The sequence below is a fragment of the Megascapheus bottae genome, chromosome 21, assembly GCF_031878675.1.
Source record: "Megascapheus bottae isolate mThoBot1 chromosome 21, mThoBot2.hap1, whole genome shotgun sequence".
NCBI classification, from domain to species: domain Eukaryota; kingdom Metazoa; phylum Chordata; class Mammalia; order Rodentia; family Geomyidae; genus Megascapheus; species Megascapheus bottae.
In genome coordinates, this window is record NC_143529.1 from 3,656,983 (window position 1) to 3,674,705 (window position 17,723).

General features: G+C 38.0%; 1 protein-coding gene across 1 annotated transcript in view; it reads left to right on the top strand.

The window, feature by feature from the left end:
* The window catches only part of Myo1b (myosin IB), a 170,254-nt gene that overhangs the window by 51,708 nt on the left and 100,823 nt on the right, over window positions 1-17,723 (top strand). Inside the window, exon 3 of the mRNA XM_090354504.1 lies at window positions 1,620-1,735. Coding sequence (XP_090210630.1) covers window positions 1,620-1,735 — 116 coding nt within the window. The remainder of the gene's footprint in view (window positions 1-1,619; window positions 1,736-17,723) is intronic.

Consider the following 17,723-nt stretch of genomic DNA (forward strand, 5'->3'; position numbering starts at 1 on the left):
CCAGATGCCCCTCAGTAGATGATTGGATTAAGAAGATGTACTTATACACAATGGAATTTTATGCTGCCATCAGAAAGAATGACATTGCCCCATTTGTAAGGAAATGAAAAGGCTTGGAAAAAATCATATTAAGTGAAATAAGCCAGACCCAAAGGAACATAGGCTCAATGTTTCCCTCAGTTGTAATAATTAGTACATATTTAGGAGTCTCCTAGCAGAGGTTTACAATAGCTCAAAATCTAGGTATATAAGGTCATACAGGATGAAACTAAATGAAAGAGTCTCTAGGATATGGAAACAAGAACTTTATCTTGAGTGATTGTTGTTCTTGATGTACTATTTGACTTCGTTACCTGGAATATTGTATATACATTTATTCGTTTATTTGAAATAGGAAAGGGAAGGGGGAAAAACAAGATGATTGTGAGGGGTTGGGGGGGAAATGGGGACAAAAACATAAGAACGGGTATCAATATATGAGAACTAATGCACCTACTATCTGGCAAATGTAACTCTGTATATTACATCAATAATAAAAAATAAAATGAAAAAAATAAAGAATTTAAGGTTGAAGTAGAAAGGAATACCATGTTCTGGTTTATAGTGATTGAAGTAGAAAGGAATACCATGTTCTGGTTTATAGTGAAAGACGGTTAACTAGACATTTGTTTAAATACACATTGATCTTCTGAGTACATTTGAATTTTATATTAAATGTAAATTTGACATTTAATGTACAGTTTGACACATTTTATTTATCACAATACCATTAGATATAATCATGTTCGAATCTGTAGGGGCTAACTCTGGGTCTACTACTGAGTTTATGTGGTCTGAGCCACAGAAGAGATTTCTAGGCTTTAGATAGGTAGTACCAAAGTGAGGTCATTGGTTAGTTTAAAAGTATGGATCGGGAGGAGGGAACATGAGGTACCCTTGCTTGAAATGAGATAATGTGAGAGGAGAAGGAAATACCAATTTTAGCCAACCTCGGGGAGGACATTGCTTTTTCTTACAGTTAGCAGTAGTGGTGCTGAAATTTCTGGCAAGCAGAGCAAAAGGTTTGGAGAGCTCTTATCCAGAAGGATAAATGAATTTGGAGATTTGTTTTTTATTTTTCCCTTTTTTGTGCTTGAGCTCTGTCTGTGCCTGGATGCTGTCCCTGAGCTTTTTTGTGCAAGGCTAATGCTTTACCCCTTGAGCCACAGCTTCGCTTGCAGCCTTTTTTCTTTTTCTTTTGTAGTTAACTGGAGATAAGAATCTCATGAACTTTCCTGCGTGGGTTGGCTTTGCAACCATAATCCTCAAATCTCATCCTCCTGAGTAGTAAGGATTACAGGCATAAAGCCATCAATGCCTGGCCTGCAGTTTTATTGTGAACAGTATTTAAGATGTATAAATCTGTGTTTTCCAACTAGAGGTAAAATGAAAAAGTATTATTGAACCACCTGTCTTTAGAGATACCGAGTAATCTTGAAAATTATAAAATCAATGATGAAGCAGTAAAGAACCAGTGATTTTTAAAGGCTGAAACCATGCATGTCATGTTAAATTTTAAGATGTCAAAATACATCTTGTGTAGTCATCTTTACATTTCTCTCCCCCCCCCCTTTTTACAGACATACATTGGAAGTGTGGTCATATCTGTTAATCCATACCGATCCTTGCCCATTTACTCTCCAGAGAAAGTGGAAGATTACAGGAACAGGAATTTTTATGAACTGAGCCCTCACATGTAAGTACTAAGTTTGTCTTCTACTCCAGAGTTGAATCATTGACAGATGTGTGCAGATGTGGCCTTTTAAGTCACAGGAAAATGATTTTGCAGTGTTTTTTTCTTTTTCTTTTTCTTTCCCTAATCAGTTAAGGGAATGCAGAAGTTTTAGTTAATGTTTTGTTTTCAAAAAAAAATTTTTTTTTTTTTTTAAAAAAAGGCAAAGCTGGGCATGGTGGCTCGTGCCTGTAATCCTAGCTACTTAGGAGGTTGAGATCTGAGATCAAGGTTCAAAGCCAGCCTGGGCACAAAAGGACCCCGGGCTCTTATCTCCAATTAACATCTAGAAAATGGGAAGTGGGGCTTGGCTCAAGGGTAGGGTGGTAGCCTTGAGCTGAAGAGCTCCGGGACAGCATCCTGGCCCAGTATAAGCCCCATGACCCCCTCCCCAAACCCACACACAAAGCCAAAATATTTGAGTATATAAAATACTAAAAATTTGGTGTAAGTAGCAGCTGCTGCTAATTAGTTTTGCACATAAAACAGGAATGTGCATCATTTTATATTATGAAGAGCTGTAACAACATTTTCATAGTCTTTTGGGGCCAACCCCCCCCCCCAAATATTGGGTTATGTGTTGGTGTTTGAGTAAAAGTCTAAACTGGGTTTTCAATTTGTAATCTTCAAGCATATTGTTTACTAGTTCGATATGATAGGCCATTGGTTTACTTTTCATGAAGTTTGTCATCCATTTGATTTTTCTGAAGAAGGTGTCTTGTTACTTATAAACAGTCCATTCACAAAGCTTGCCTGTTCTCTAGAGCCAAGTTCTTAAAGTGACATGTTTAATACATGCCGAAATAATTCTCTTAATTTGTGTCACTAGGATTTTTCTCTTGAAATCTGATAAAGGTGACACTGGGAAAGTTTTCTTATATCAGTGGCAGAATTACTAGAATTTTGATTTTTCACATTTCCTTTTTTCCTTTGGGGAATACAAGAGTAGCTCAAATGGTAAAAGGGACAATAGAGGGAGAGCCTAAACCTCTGAGTTCAAGTCCCAGTCTTGGTAGAAAACAAAGAGTCTGGGGGCGGAGGGAAACAATGCTAGGAGAATATCTAAAAATCATCTTTTTTTATTGTAATTAGTAAAAGGGTTACATGACATTTGCCAGATAGAAGCTGCATTAATTCACATACATTGATACCCTTTCACATGTCTTGGTACCCATTTCCCTTCCCCCCCACCCCCCTAAAAATCATCTTAAACAATACCTTAAACTTGTTATTTTCCAAGTTCCATTTCATTTACTGATATGAGTAATGTGTTCAGTGTTGCATTCTGATTTCCATTATTAAAAGAAAAAGAAAGAGAAAGACATTGGGTCAGGCCACGTTGTGTAATGGCTCACAAGCCTCAGGCTTTTTCTCTTGTTACTTCAGGCAGAAATATTTCCTGCCTCTCTACTGCAGGCATATGAGTGTTTTACCAGAATTCATGTTCTTATTCCTATTAGTTTCCTTAAGTGACCCTGGGTGAATTACAGACAAAATGTGATGCTTTCAGAAGACTGTTGAATCTAGAGTAAAATATTTGGAAAGTGCTTATGCATGTATTTGGAAAGTATTTATGCATGTATAAGTGCTTTCAAAAAGGTCAAAAGTACTGGGCACCCCTGGCTTACACCTGTAATCCTAGCTACTCAGGAGGCGGAGATCAGAAGTTCCCAGTTTAAACTTAACCAAGGCAGGAAAGTCTATCTCCAATTAACCACCAGAAAATGGCAGTTGGCACTGTGACTTAAAGTGAAGCTCAGGAATAATGCCCAGATCCTGAATTCAGGCCTCACAACAGACCCCCCCCCTCCAAAAAAAAAATTAGGCCTGGAACCTGGAGTAAAAGAGTTAAAAGACCCTAGGGATTTAGGGGAAAAAAAATTAGGTTTGCTGGGCCTTATCTCTTGACAAGCTAGGAGCCTGTATTTTTTACAAGCTTTCTAAATGATTCTAGTCATATTCGAATTTGAGAATGTGCTGTCTTAGAAGTATGTTTAGAGATGTGTTTCCTCTCTCTCTGTCTCTCTCTCCCTCTCCCTTTCCCTCTCCTCTCTCTAACATATTATTGCAAATCTACTAAATACCCTAGTAATAATGTTGACTAAGCTATACGCTGACATGACCCTATTTCACACACATTATAACGCATGCCATTCTCAAAGTAATCCTTTGAAATACATGCTGTCACAAATAGGAAATCATTACAGAAAGACCAAGCATGCATTTGACCCAAAGCCACACATCTTTGGGTGGAAGTGGAGTATGGTGTGTGCCTGCCTCCCCTCTCATCTGGAAATGGTTTTCATGATAGGGCCACTTCCCATGAACTTCCATTATCTACTCCCCTTCACGTTGCCTGTGTACCTTCACCCATGCTGCCAGTATAACAATTAATGTGTCTCAGTTCACCTGTGCTACAAGCCATACTTCTTTTTTTTTAATATATTTTTTATTGTAATTTATAGAAGGATTACATTATATTCGCCAGATAGAAGGTGCATTACTTCACATATATTGATACCTTTTCCTATGTCTTGGTCCCCATTTCCTTCCCCCCCACCCCTCATCTGGTTTTCCTCCCTTCCCTATCCAATTTCAAATAACCAAATACAAATATATCCAATATATCAGATAACAAAGTGAGATACTGTAACAATATGAGATAACCAAGGGACAGCAAAAGAGATGAGAGATAACATAGTACATTAAGGACAACAATCACTCATTATATGTACAAGCCATACTTCTATTTTTAGCTGAAGTCCTTAATTGGGAGTGATTAACTATATGATAGATATTTGTTGGAGAATATACTTTAGAATATGCATTTTTATCTCTGCCCTGGAAAGATTCTTGTAGGAGGCAGGATAACTCTGCTACCTTGATCGCCTCCTCACTCCTAAAGACAGAAGTCACCACTACATGAAAATCAAAATTCCTCCTGTGCTGAGAAGATAGAGAAAAAATGTTTATCGTGGTCTACAAAACACTCAGTAATATCCAAGGTTGACTGTTTTCTAATGCACATGAATTTGCCAGTCTCCATTCACATTCTTCCCAGCTCTCTTGGCTGTTCCAGTCCTCACCTTCCCTAGACTTGGGCTACCACAGTGTTTGTTTGTTTGTTCTGAATCTTCTGCCTGCAGTGCTTCCCCGCCCCCCCCCCCATTAAAGCCCCCTTCCACCTATCCCAGATCTCAGGTGGCATTTGACTTCCTCAGGAAGAATCTTCTTTTTCTGCCTCTCTGCCAAGGCTAGGCTGATGACATGGTTACTGTTAAAATTACCTGATTACTGTCACCCTCACCTGCCACATTAGGTTTTCTTTACCTGATATTACTAGCTCCTGGACTATGGAGTCAGTAATAAGTATATATTGAGTTGGATTTGGATTTGAGTTTTACCTCTCCCATTTATAAGCTATGTAATTCAGAGCTTACAGAAGCCTCAGTTTGAATAGACTGAGTAGTATACACCTATAATCCTAGCATTTGGAGTCTAAGGCAGGAGGAGGCTCACCAATTTGGGACTCTATAGTGGAACCTTGTCTTAAATAAAAGAAGAGGAGGAGGAGATGAAGATTTTATTTGGAGAAATTAAGTAATTTTGTTCTATTCAGTGGGAAGATAATAGTTGAGGATTCTTGTAAGGGGTAACATTTATCTTTATACTAGAGGAGTATAGAGTAATAGCTGCTGCTATTAACAATGATACTGATATTAAGTGGAGTAATAGACTTTGTGTGTGTGCATATGTATGTGTGTGTTTCAGTAACAATACTAGGATTTGAACCTGGGTTTGGGTGCTATTTGATAGCATTTCAACCACAGTTCCACTTCTGGCATTTGTTTTCTCCCTTTTTTTGTGATTAGTTGGAGAAAAGAGTCTGAAAGACTTTATGTCATGGCTTTGACTCTTGATATTCAGCTCTCAGCCTCCTCAATAGCAAGAATGAACAGGCACGAGCCACCAACACTTTGCACATTCCCAGTGTTGTTATGGGTTCTTTCTCAGGATTCCACCATAGTGGGACATGTTCTACTTCCTAATTATCTCTCTGCATTATTCTCTGTGAATGTCCATTTTTGACTGTGTCTTGAGGCATGGTCAAGGCTAGCCTGGTCTCCTACTATATAACCTGTCCTGGCATTCTTAGATAGACAAAGAGAAAAACTTTTGAGAAAGAGAAAATAATTTTCAATGCTATTCTTTATCTTTGGGGTCACATTCTCTGAAGCATTTGATGACAGAGTGTGGTCTATGGCTTTATACCTAAGCCTCTGACCTACCTGAATAAGCACAGGAAAGAGTCAGTGCTGACTTATTCTCCAGCTTAGACGCCTTAAGGTTGTTAAAAAATAGCTAAAATTGCCCTGTCTCATTTCCACATAATGGTCATGAGTCAAAATAAGAAGAAGGCATGGAACCATGTGTGTTTTCCATCTGTGGGGATATTTGATTTGGGACAAACACAAATTAAAAAACTTATCTGAGAGAGAGAGAGAGACGTGGTTCATTTTAGCAAGGCAGTTGCTATGCAGTGGTAACAGTCTCTTGTTGACCTGGAAGCTTCCTGACACATGGTGGGAAATGTCTCTTTGCCTAGTATGTATTCAGCTTCTATAAATATTCTACAAATTGAACTTGAGTTGTGACTCTCAAACTTTGATTTGTTGGAGTGTATATCTTTATTGGAGCTACTCTCAAAAGCAGCCTCTTTCAGAATATATTTTCTTGACAGAAAGAGACTTCAGCTAATTTCTCTTTCAGATTATAAAGCTTCTTAAAGTAGGAAGGTTGGCATGATTCCCCCATAATCATTTTTTTTGCATGAACAACGTTGTGATGTATTCATGTCTATGTTACATTTTTGTCTCAGAATTCTGATGTGTAACCTCCAGTTAGATATTAAACGTACATCCCCAGTGGTGAATTTATTTTGAAAAGGCTGTTTGTAAAACAAAACCTATATTCACACCAGCATGCAACATTATTTCAGTGATAGAATTTTAAAAAGAAATTAATTCTCAGTAAAACAGGTCATTTCTTAAGAATGTTGCTGGTCTTTGGTAATCCTGAGGAATCCTATAACATTCTCGGAAAGCTCCATTTCATTGAGGGAATGAGTGGCACAGAGTCCAGGGGAGCCTAACAATTCTTCTTTGACAAAAAAGCCTACCATTGGAGGGTACATGGGAAGTCCTTTCTGGAGGACTGTGTATAAGGAGGTATAGGGAAACCTGCTTCTTGCACCCGTTTGTTGTTGAAGGAAGACCTGTTGCCTTGATCTGTTTCTGGAACCTGTGTGGAGCAGGATACAGTGGTGGCACCAAAGGAACCGTGTGGGAGGTTGTCTCGACTAGTCCTGATTCATTATGGGGAGAAATCAACAAAGCAGGGATAATAGAAAAGCTTAGCCAAGTGAGAATAGAGCCCCCAGTCTGGAGAATAGGGTTCACCATATGAACAGAGACTTGTGAAGAGGAACCGAACCCCCCCACCCCCCACTCCACGCACTAACCTAGGAATGGGGCTTATTTGCTACCCATGGTCCAGGATATCCTTCCCTCCTAGCTCTAGCCTGTCTCAACTCCAGGTCCCCAGTGGAATCAATAATGATTAAACAACCACAATGTGTGTAAGGTGCTGAAGATAAGAAGAGGAATTTAAGAGTGCAAGGGCAGGGGGGCAGACCAATAAAGAATAATGACAGAAGGGAGAGAAATGCCACACAATCAGGGATGTGTCCTGGTTCTTCCCACTATATCAATGTAGTTGTGGGTCTGGGTCCTTACACTCACAAAGTGCCTGAGTGTGGCAGAGCGTGGCAGTGATGGCCTCTGGCCAGTGTGGAGAATGTGTTAGGAGGTACAACCCTTGAAAAAACGAGTTTATTGTTACAGGTTTGGAGTAGGACTCCAGGTCCCAGAAGGCTTTTTTTCTTCCCTAGTCAGAAGAAACAGTGTTGATTTCAGCATTTGTCATATTTTATTTGAGTGCCTACTGTGTACCAAATACTCATGCCCCTCCAAGGGATAAAATGGGCAGAAATTACAGCTGTCTTAACTTGTGTTGTACCACACAGAGAGATGACACAGAAGAGAAGTAGAATAAGTGGTATTGTAGGAAGCAGCAAGTGCTGTGGAGAAACATACAGCTAGGAAGGGACCTGAGGGGCTGCGTGGTTTACTGTTTAAACAGGATAGTTAGGGAGAACAGTGATACTTCATCCTCTTTCTCAAAGGAAAAGAGGATGAGCTTTGTGACATGCTGGAAGGAAATGACAGTAGGTATGACAATGCAGAGATCGGTGCAGAAATAAAGAATATGCATAGCATTCAGTATCATTCATGTGAATGGTTGTCTTAAGTTGACGTAGAATGGAGGCCAGGCTGGGGGACAGATGAGGAGAGGAAGGCAAGGTGAAGGACCGGAGGAGCTTGTGTGCTAAGGATTTGCACTATGCAGGTAGTCTTAGGATGAGGTATCCTAGAATCGGGATGTGAAACAGAGCTTAGGACGGTGGAGTAGACCAGAAAACCTTGTAAGGCAGCAATGGGCACTGTTTCCAAGCATACCCATTGTTCACAACCCTGCCTGGCTCCACCTGATCTCCATGTTGACCTGCTCCTCAATTGTATTTCTTAGTCCTTGGCTTTTTGGTCCAGCCATGTCAGGCTCCAGCCTCTCTAGGACCAGACTGTACACTCTTGCAGCACCTATCCCTCATGCAGGGAAGACTTGTTCTTTCTGTCCCTGATTCTTCATCCTCTTAGACTTCTTTTCTTTGCAGTGTTTGTCATTACCTACGTGCCATTTTACTCTGTTCATTTGTTTCTTTCTGTGCTTTTGTCTCCTGACTTAGAATGTTACCTCCATAAGAGCAGAAGTCTTCCTGTCTAGTTATACAGTGGGGGTTTGAATGTGAAAGCATATAGCTGTCTCTTGATTATGTTTCTGGAGGATATGATTTATCACCCTCTGAAGATAGCAAAATCTGCCAGTATTCATGTCCCTTGTATAAAATGGCATAACTTTTGTTTATAACCACATATCCTCCTGTTTACTTGAAATCATCTCTTGATTATTCACAATTTAGACAATTTGAACACAGTAAGTCATTGTTATACTGTATTGTTTAGGGGATCATGGAAAGAAAGTTTGTACATATTCAGCACAGTTTTTGCCTCAAGTATTTTCCATTTGTGGTTGGTTGAATCCAGAAATGAGGAACTCATAGACACACAGAGGGACAAGACTTGACTTGTCAAGACAAGAATAAACTGAAAGCTTTAAAGTAAAAGAAATGGTGGAACTGAATGCTGGGGGCACTCATAATGTCTGTTATCCTAGCTACTCAGGAGGTCAAGATCTGAAGTCAGCCTGGGCAGGAAAGTCTGTGGGACTCTTACATCCAATAAATTACCCCCAAAACGCCGGACATAGTATTGTGGCTCAAGTGGTAGAGCACTAGTCTTGAGCAGAAGCAGCTCAGGGACAGCATTCAAGCCCAGAGTTCAAGTCCCAGGACTGGCCACAAAAAACCAAAAATATTCTGAAATTCTCATTTGTGGTATGTCTTAAGGAAAGAATTCATTGTATTGTTCTAGTAAGTTGTATGGAATATGAAAGAAAAGATCATTTTTGGCTCTGGTTCAGTTAACCAGGGTGTTAGGAAAAGGAAAAGGTATTTGAGGATAAAGAATTAATTTTTAATTTTATTAAACATTCAAATACCAATCTGCATGACTCACGAGGAGGACTGAAAGATTATGAAAGTTACTCCAGAGTAATAGGAGAGTTTGGAGTAAGGGCATTACTTAAAATTGGAAGTTTGTGTGTCTTAAACAATTGGCATCTTGCATTTCAATCACCAACTGGAAAAAATTCAGACTTGTTAAATATGTATATGTGTAAATACAGTGTTTTAATGAGAAAGGGCGAATAACTGAATGTTGAAATGACTTCTAAGTGTAAACAGATGTTAATTCATGTATGTTTTATTACAGAACCTTTAGTTGGTATTAGAGGGTATACACCTCTTTGTATACGACACTTTCCCCTCTGGATATGAATAGTCAACATCTGAAGTCTGGACAAGTCTTGGCTACCTAGTTACTCATTACCCGTAAATTTAAGTATAAAGAAGCAGGAAGTGTGAAAAATTGTGTATGGGTGTTTGATGAGCGTTGTTCCTAGAACAAATAGAAATGGTATATGATGCTTTGAACATTTGCTTCCTTTTTAGAATGTAACATTTATTCTAACAGGATTCTGTCTGTGATAGTAAGTGCCCTTCTTTTTCCTCTAAGCTTAGTCAAGGTAGTACACTTGAACTTTGAAAATTTGAATTTCATTGCCATTCACTGCATTTATGGAATTTTTCTTCAGTGTTTATATATATCTTTATATATTATAAACAAATTCTATATGTTTGGTATGTATCTATCTATCTATCTATCTATCTATCTATCTATCTATCTATCTATCATAAACTGATAGCTAGTTTTTAGTTGTTTTACTTCACATGATCTCTTCTTGCCTATGGTGTCTTTTGTCCCATTGTTCCTTTCATTCTTCCTCCTTTGGGCATCTCTGTGTCGTATTCAGGTACTCTTACTTGGTTCTCCTCCACACTTCTGAGCCCTGCTCATCATTGAAGATACATGTGAGGTAGTGCCCTCATTTCAAAGCCTCTTCACCAAAAGCCACTGTATCCTAACAATGTTGTCTATACTTTACACTATGTCACAATTACATTACTTTTTTGTATGCTATCCTATATGTCTTGCTGTTTCCTATTTAAATGTTAATCTTTTACAAGACTAAGCATCATTCTTACAAGCTTGTTTGGAGCACTAGCCTTTCTTTGTTACCTTAAGATTAGCAGGCTTAAAATTCTGTCATGTGTTGCTTATCTGTAGTCAACTTCTTTTAACACTGCCCTAATGAATTATGTACTTTATAAAATATGTATGAATAGAAGTTAAAAAAAGTTTTAATGATGAATGAAGACATATGACTTGAAATTCTAGTATTTTTATGCAGACTTCAGTGGCTCATTGTGAATTTCTACTGGGATGCCTACACTGTACATTGAGAACTAGTATTAGGGCTTTGTGGATACTCAGGAAGTATTTATGTTTATTTTCAGTTGTTTATAATGATGAAGTTTTCACCTATTGTAAATGAGACTCAAGGTTGTAATCTAAGTGTTTGAGAGCTAACCAAAAGTATGAAGGGTATAATAAAAAATGTATTTAAAGTAATGTTATACTTGAGAAACAAGCAATACTATGACAAAGGTTTGTTTTTAATAATGACCCAGTATGATTATCTGTTCATACAGTTTTCCTCAGGCTATTTTCTTTTCTCTCCCTCCCTCCCCCCTTCCCCATTCTCCTTCTTCCCTCCCTCACTTCTTCCCCTTCCTCCCCTTCCTTCCTTGTCTTGGGGCATGAACTGAGGGATGGAGCACTGTCCTGAGCTTCTTTTGCTCAAGGCTAGCACTTTTCCAGTTGAGCTATAGCACCTCTTCTGGCTTTTTCTGTTTATGTGGTACTAAGGAATCGAACCCAGGGCTCATACATGCTAAAGAAGCATTCTACCACTAAGCCACATTCCCAGGCCCTCAGGCCAATTTTATTGGCCAGTCCACAGTCCTGGCTTGAGTACAGGGGAAGCTGAGCGATATAGTCTAACTGTGTGCCAAGAAACTGGGGATGGGATTTAGTAAGTATATAACACTTTTTGCTAGATTGTTTCAGTTGTGTTGTTAGTGTTTGATGACTCAATTCCTGAGCTCCATGTGAAGCAAGCTTTTGTATGAATTTAAACATAAGTACTGTAATTTAGAAAGATAGTCCGTGTAAATCTGTTTTACAGCAACTGTAATCACTGCATTTTATTTTAGTCTTATTTCAATGCATTCTTTCAAAAGTATAACCATTTATCCATTTTTTGCATTTTCCTCATCATTCCTCTTCTCTCACACTCCTGTTCAGCCCAGACACTGATAACTTATTGTTTTATAATGAGCAAAAGTCTTTTAATAGTGTCACAGGTAGTTGCTGGTAGTTAGTATTTTATGATCATTTAAAGATGTGATATTGAAGATAGATTATGCAGTAAATCTCTCTGTGATTCAATTCCTTTATTATTGATATTTTTTGGAACCAGTAAGTATGTTGGGATTTTTAGAAAATCAGATGCCGATTTTTTTCTGTACTTAACATGTATTCATCTACTGGGAATTTTGGCAAATGATTCTAACCAGATTTGAAACTTAAGCCAGTTAATTTTTTTTGGATTCCACTCTTTCCAGATGGGTGGTGAATAAATGTCAATTTTCTCTATACTCAGGAGTTTTTTTTGTTTTGTTTTGTTTTGTTTTTCTATGTATATGGTAGCAAGGAATTGAACGCGGGTCTTCAAGCATGCTAGGCAAGCACTCTTACCACTAGGCCAAACTCCTGGCCTATACTCAGGAGTTTTAAGTTGTGCTTAAAGACAACCATAATTAAACTTCCTTTTTAAAAAAACTTTATGTAGTCAAAGTTGCAAGGTAGAAAAGTAGAACTTTAGAAAAGATTAGAGACTTTTTTTTTCTATTCTAGAACAATATTGAGTATTTTTAGGAAAGGTGGAGAGCTTTCAGGTGGTAGAGTGATGGATTAGGTAATAAAGCATAGAATTAAAGATATGCAAATAATCTGAAAAGTTTGAATTGAAATTTCTGGTTTCTATAATGTAAGTCAGTCACACAATAGGTATTACTTCTCTTTGTTCAGCTGTAAGTTTATTTAGTTTTTAAATGCTGGTACTATAGGGCTTAAACTCAGGGTTCTCACTTAGCTTGAGTTTGCTTTTTTTTTTTTTCCTTCTTTTTTGCTTGAAGCTGGTGTTCTACCACTTGAGTCACCACTCCACATCAACATTTTGGTGGTGATTAATTGGAGCTAAGAGGCTCATAGACTTTCTTGCCCTGGCTAGTTTCAGATTGCGATCCTCAGACCTCAGTATACTGAGTTACTTGGATTACAAGCATAAGCCAGTAACACCTCCATAATACAATTTAAAAAGTACAATCTTTTATTCTGGTAAACCTGTGCATGTTCGTTTGACACAGTGACCATATCCCTAGATTTGCTTATTGCTTGTGAATGTCACACTTGTAAGTTAATAAAAAAAATTCAGAGAAAGAATTTTGCTTAGAAGTGAATGTGCATATTAGGAAACATATTCATCCATCCACTGTCCGCCACACTGATGAAGTATGTCTTTCCTGACCCTTTACCTTCATACTTGACCAGAAACAGCTTAGTGTTTTTCAGTCTATATGATAAAATGAATAGCTTTTAAAAGCAAAAGAAATGTAGAAAACAGAGAGGGGACTGACATGATAGTAAATACTGTGATCTCTTTCCTAGCTATTGAATTTGAACTTCTCATTTCCTGCTAGTCAGAGCAAAAAAGGAAATGATGGTCAGTTACATTAGTTTTGCATACCAGTGCATCGTTTGTTCCTGTGGATAAGCTTCAAAGTGATTTCTCTTTAGAGAAAGGTGTCATCACAGATGTCTTTGAAAACAAAGAGGGTTTGTATGTCATCGATATATATTAATCTATGTAATAAAGCATTATGCCTATAGATGGGATGAATTTTATCCAAGTATGTTGTATGGATTCCTGCTATAAAAAATCACAGTGAAGACAATAATTTTATGATAACAAAGTAAAAAAAAAAACATGTGGAGCCTTTTAAATTTATCAATTATCCAACAAAAGTTTTATGTGCTTTACTTTTTACCATTCCCAGTGATTTTCTTGGTGCAGAAAACCTCTCACATAAATTCAGAGCATTGGGATTCAAATCCTTCTTTGATGTAGGAGGTCTTTGGCTGGGGAGAGTCAGAGGGAATTGTGAGAGAACTTGGTAGAGAGAGACCCTTGAACTTCAAGGTCTGTAGAGACCATCCCTTGCCATACTGGGCATAGATCCTGGCAGATTGTAGCACTTGAAAGATATTATCTACAGAACTCAAGAAGAAAGTTAGCATAAGGGATAATTTGCTCAAGGAGAACTTAGAGAAATGATCATAATTTTTTTTTCTCCCCTTAAATTTTGAGCAGTGGGCATGCCAGCTGGAGGCTTGGGTTACAGTAAGATGTTCTCATTAGCCATCAGTGATGGCAGCTCTAATTGTCTTTGTCCTTTAGTTCAAGATTTAGCATAGCCAGATCCTAGAACATTACTAATGCAAATATGACCACATTTCTTTTTTTAAAAAGTAAGTTTTAATTGGCTGTCTGTCTTCAATAGAATTTATATGAACTAACACTTAGGGAAATTATTGACTCCCCTAAAGTTACCTTAGTGAAAAAAATTAGCCAGTAAAATATAGAGGTCTACTTCTCTTTAAACTTGGTTCTTTCAGCAAGTCTTGTTTTTTTTAGACTCGCTGTGTAACAAGACAGGATGGCTTTGAACTCCCGAGTCTTCTTGCTTTAGCCTCCTAAGTGCTGTGATTACAGACATAGATCTCCATACTCTTTTCTTTGCACATTTTAAACCCATAAAACTCTAAGTATATGAATGTTCATTTATATATTCAGACTCAAGCATCATTTCTTTTGATTGTTTTCCTTTATTGGGCCATTAATAATTAACTAAAATCGGTAGGCAAACAAACTTTGAAGTTGTTATACATTAACTTTGTCATTTTATTGTTTTTCCTGGAATAAGAGAAAAGGCAATGTTGAGACACATTACAGCCATTTAATTCTAAGTATATATCCTTCATCTACCAGACACTATGCTAGGTACTTATACGATAGAGAGCTAGAGAAACTGAACAAAATGTGTCTCAAACTTCTAATGGGATTTTATAAAGTTATAGGCAAGTGAATCTTAACGTAAGATTTGAGGCAGATATATCCAAGAAGAGGAACCATGAAAGCTCATTGGCCTTTCCTGTTTTGTAGACTTTGCATACCTATGAGAAATAAAAATCCTTAAGGTTTGCTTCTTTATGGAGTGGCTTGATTTCTACTTCTGGGTAATCAAAAATTGCTTTAAACACATATAAAGACCTTTTTTGTATTAAGCTTATATTGAGATTATATTCTGTAATAATGTAAATAGATACTTCCAAGGACTTTACTTTCAAATCTTGGGTCTTTGGCCCCTACTGTGCTGTTTTGAGAGAACTGTTGTTAGCTTTCTGGGCTTTTTTAAATTCTTAACTCTGGCCCTAGAACTTGAACTCAGGACCTAAGTTCTGTCCCTGAGCTGTTTTTTTGTTTGTTTGTTTTTTGCTCAAGCCTATACCATTTGAGTCATGGTCCACTTCTAGCTTTTTTTTTTTTTTTTTTTTAGATTTAGTGGAGACAAGAATTTCATGCAGATTTTCTTGCCTGGGCTGAAACCATGATTCTCAGTTCTCAGCCTCCTGAGTAGCTAGGGTTCCAGGCTTATTCTTCAGTTCTTAGTGTTGGCTTAAGTGGTCTGGTAGTTTCTCAAAAGTTTGGTGGTTTTTAGCCTAATTTTGATTATGTTCTAAAAACTAAGTGCCAGTGATTGTATATAGAGATTCCCTTCTTGAATACTCGTTTGTTAAACATGTCATTTGAAATATGATGTAAAAGTCAATGTTAATAAATTCTTTAATAAAACACACACACACACACACACACACACACACACACACACACACACACACACACACACAAAGTTTGGTGGTTTTGGCTGGGAGTTTGGCCTAGTGGTAGAGTGCTTGCCTAGGATGCGTGAAGATTCAGGTTTGATTCTTCAGTACCACATACATAGAAAAAGCTGGAAGTGATGCTGTGGCCTCAAGTGGTAGAGTTCTAGCCTTGAGAAAGCCCAAGGACAATGCTCAGGCCCTGAGTTCAAGCCCCAGGACTGGCCAAAAAAAAAAAAAAAAAAAGGTTTGATGGCTTCATTAACACCAGCTTGGTCTTTCATCAGTTACTTTTCCTTGCTGTAGACACGTTGTGATAACCTTACCTTGTAGATTGTAAGCGCTTTTTTCTATCCATATCTGTGTAATCTGGAGTGTGATATTTCTAGTCATTTGCACATATATTGGTATGCATTAAACTTGCAAGCAGATCTGCACATGTTCTGTATTTAGGTTCATTTTGGTACTGTGCTTTGTGTGATGGAGCTAGGCAAGAGATGTTTAGGGCTCAATATATCAGGGCACTTTCTGTGTGTCAGTATTAAACCTGCACTTAGCATTAGTATAGCTTAATAGATAAGCCTAGAACTGGCTGTTACTACTTACTCACTCCCTTGAAGTCTACTACTTTGAGTTTCTACTGAGTGATGAGAAGCCAAAGGAGAGTGACCTTCCATCAAGGAAGGGGAGGAGCAGGGAAAGGAGTTGTGTACCACTTGTGTTTGTTCTTTCCTAGGTGGCCATATTGTAGCGATTTTTATTATGCAGACATGTTAGCATTAAAAGAAAAGGTACTCAAACATTAGATAGAATGGATAGTTTGGTAGGCTTGTCTACCAAACTGTTGAAGCCCTTTCCCTGTGTGTGACTAGATCTGTAGTGGAAGGGAATGAAATGGAAATGAGAACCCTCTGGGAAGATAAGACCATGTAAGGAAGAGCTGGCAACTATTCTAAGGTCTAAGCCTAGTCATTTTCTGAGAGGCCTTCTTTTTCATAGCCTGAATCATATTTCTTGGATGTCCCGTTTCCCAGGTGATTTTCTCTTGAAAATTAAAGTGTACATTTGACTGTGCTGTAATGGAACTTGTTTTCTATTTGGAAATCTAGAGGAAGTGTTTCCACATTTTGTCTATGTCTTGGATTTGCATCTTAATTTGAATAGGCACCTAATAAATTGGATGTTTGGTGATTGTTGTCCTTAATGTACTATGTTATCTCTCATCTCCTTTGCTGTCCCTTGGGAATCTCATATTGTTACAGTATCTCACTTTGTTATCTGATATATTGAATTTATTTGTATTTGGTTATTTGAAATTTGATAGGGAAGGGGGGAAAACCAGGACGGGTGGGGGGTGGAGGGGAGGGTAATGGGTACCAAGACATGTGAAAGGGTATCAATGTATGTGAATTAATGCACCTTCTATCTGGTGAATATAATGTAACCCTTCTATTAATTACAATAAAAATATTTAAAAAATAAAATAAATTGGATGTTTGGGAGTGGGGAGTCCTCGGGCGATGTTAGGATCCTTTCCAGTTCAATCCAGCCTGCTTACTTCACCATGCTCAGACAGGTTGCCCCTGACTCTCTCTACTGCCTGAGCAAAACAGAGGGGTTCTATAGGAAATTGGAGTGCTTGAAAAACCATAGTTGTGGGAGACAGAATGGAAGCCACCTTGGTTTGTTGCAGAAATGCCTAAAATCAAGAAACCAAATCTGGCAATAGTGGAGACAAGATTAGGAATGGAGGAGGAGTCTTGGTAATGAAAACCTGCCATTGTATTTTGACAGTGTTGTATAAAGGTGCTTTGTGGAATTGTTTTTCTTGGGCACAGAAAACCCCACTAGCGAATTACTGATGGTCAGATTTGAAGAACTCAGCTAAGTCAGTGTCAAAATTGGTCCTGGGAAGAAAACGTGGGTAGATTTGAAAGGTATGGGGTGCATGGATTAAAACAAGAAAAGCGAATTTTAATTTAATAATATTCTTCCAATCCCAGTATTCCTTTTATGCTTTAATGAAAATTTTGTTGTGTTCAACAAACCACATAGAAAATAAGCTGTACCCACTGATAACTGAAGTATTGCTCAGATAGATATTGGTAAATTCTCTCAGCTATGTCACTGGAACCAAGGGTTAATCAATCCTTTACCTGGCAAGTTCTTTCTAGAATGTTTCCTTCTGTATATGAATTGTGATAGGAGTTTAGCTCCTAATCAGGTAGATTTGGCATTACTCTGTTTTG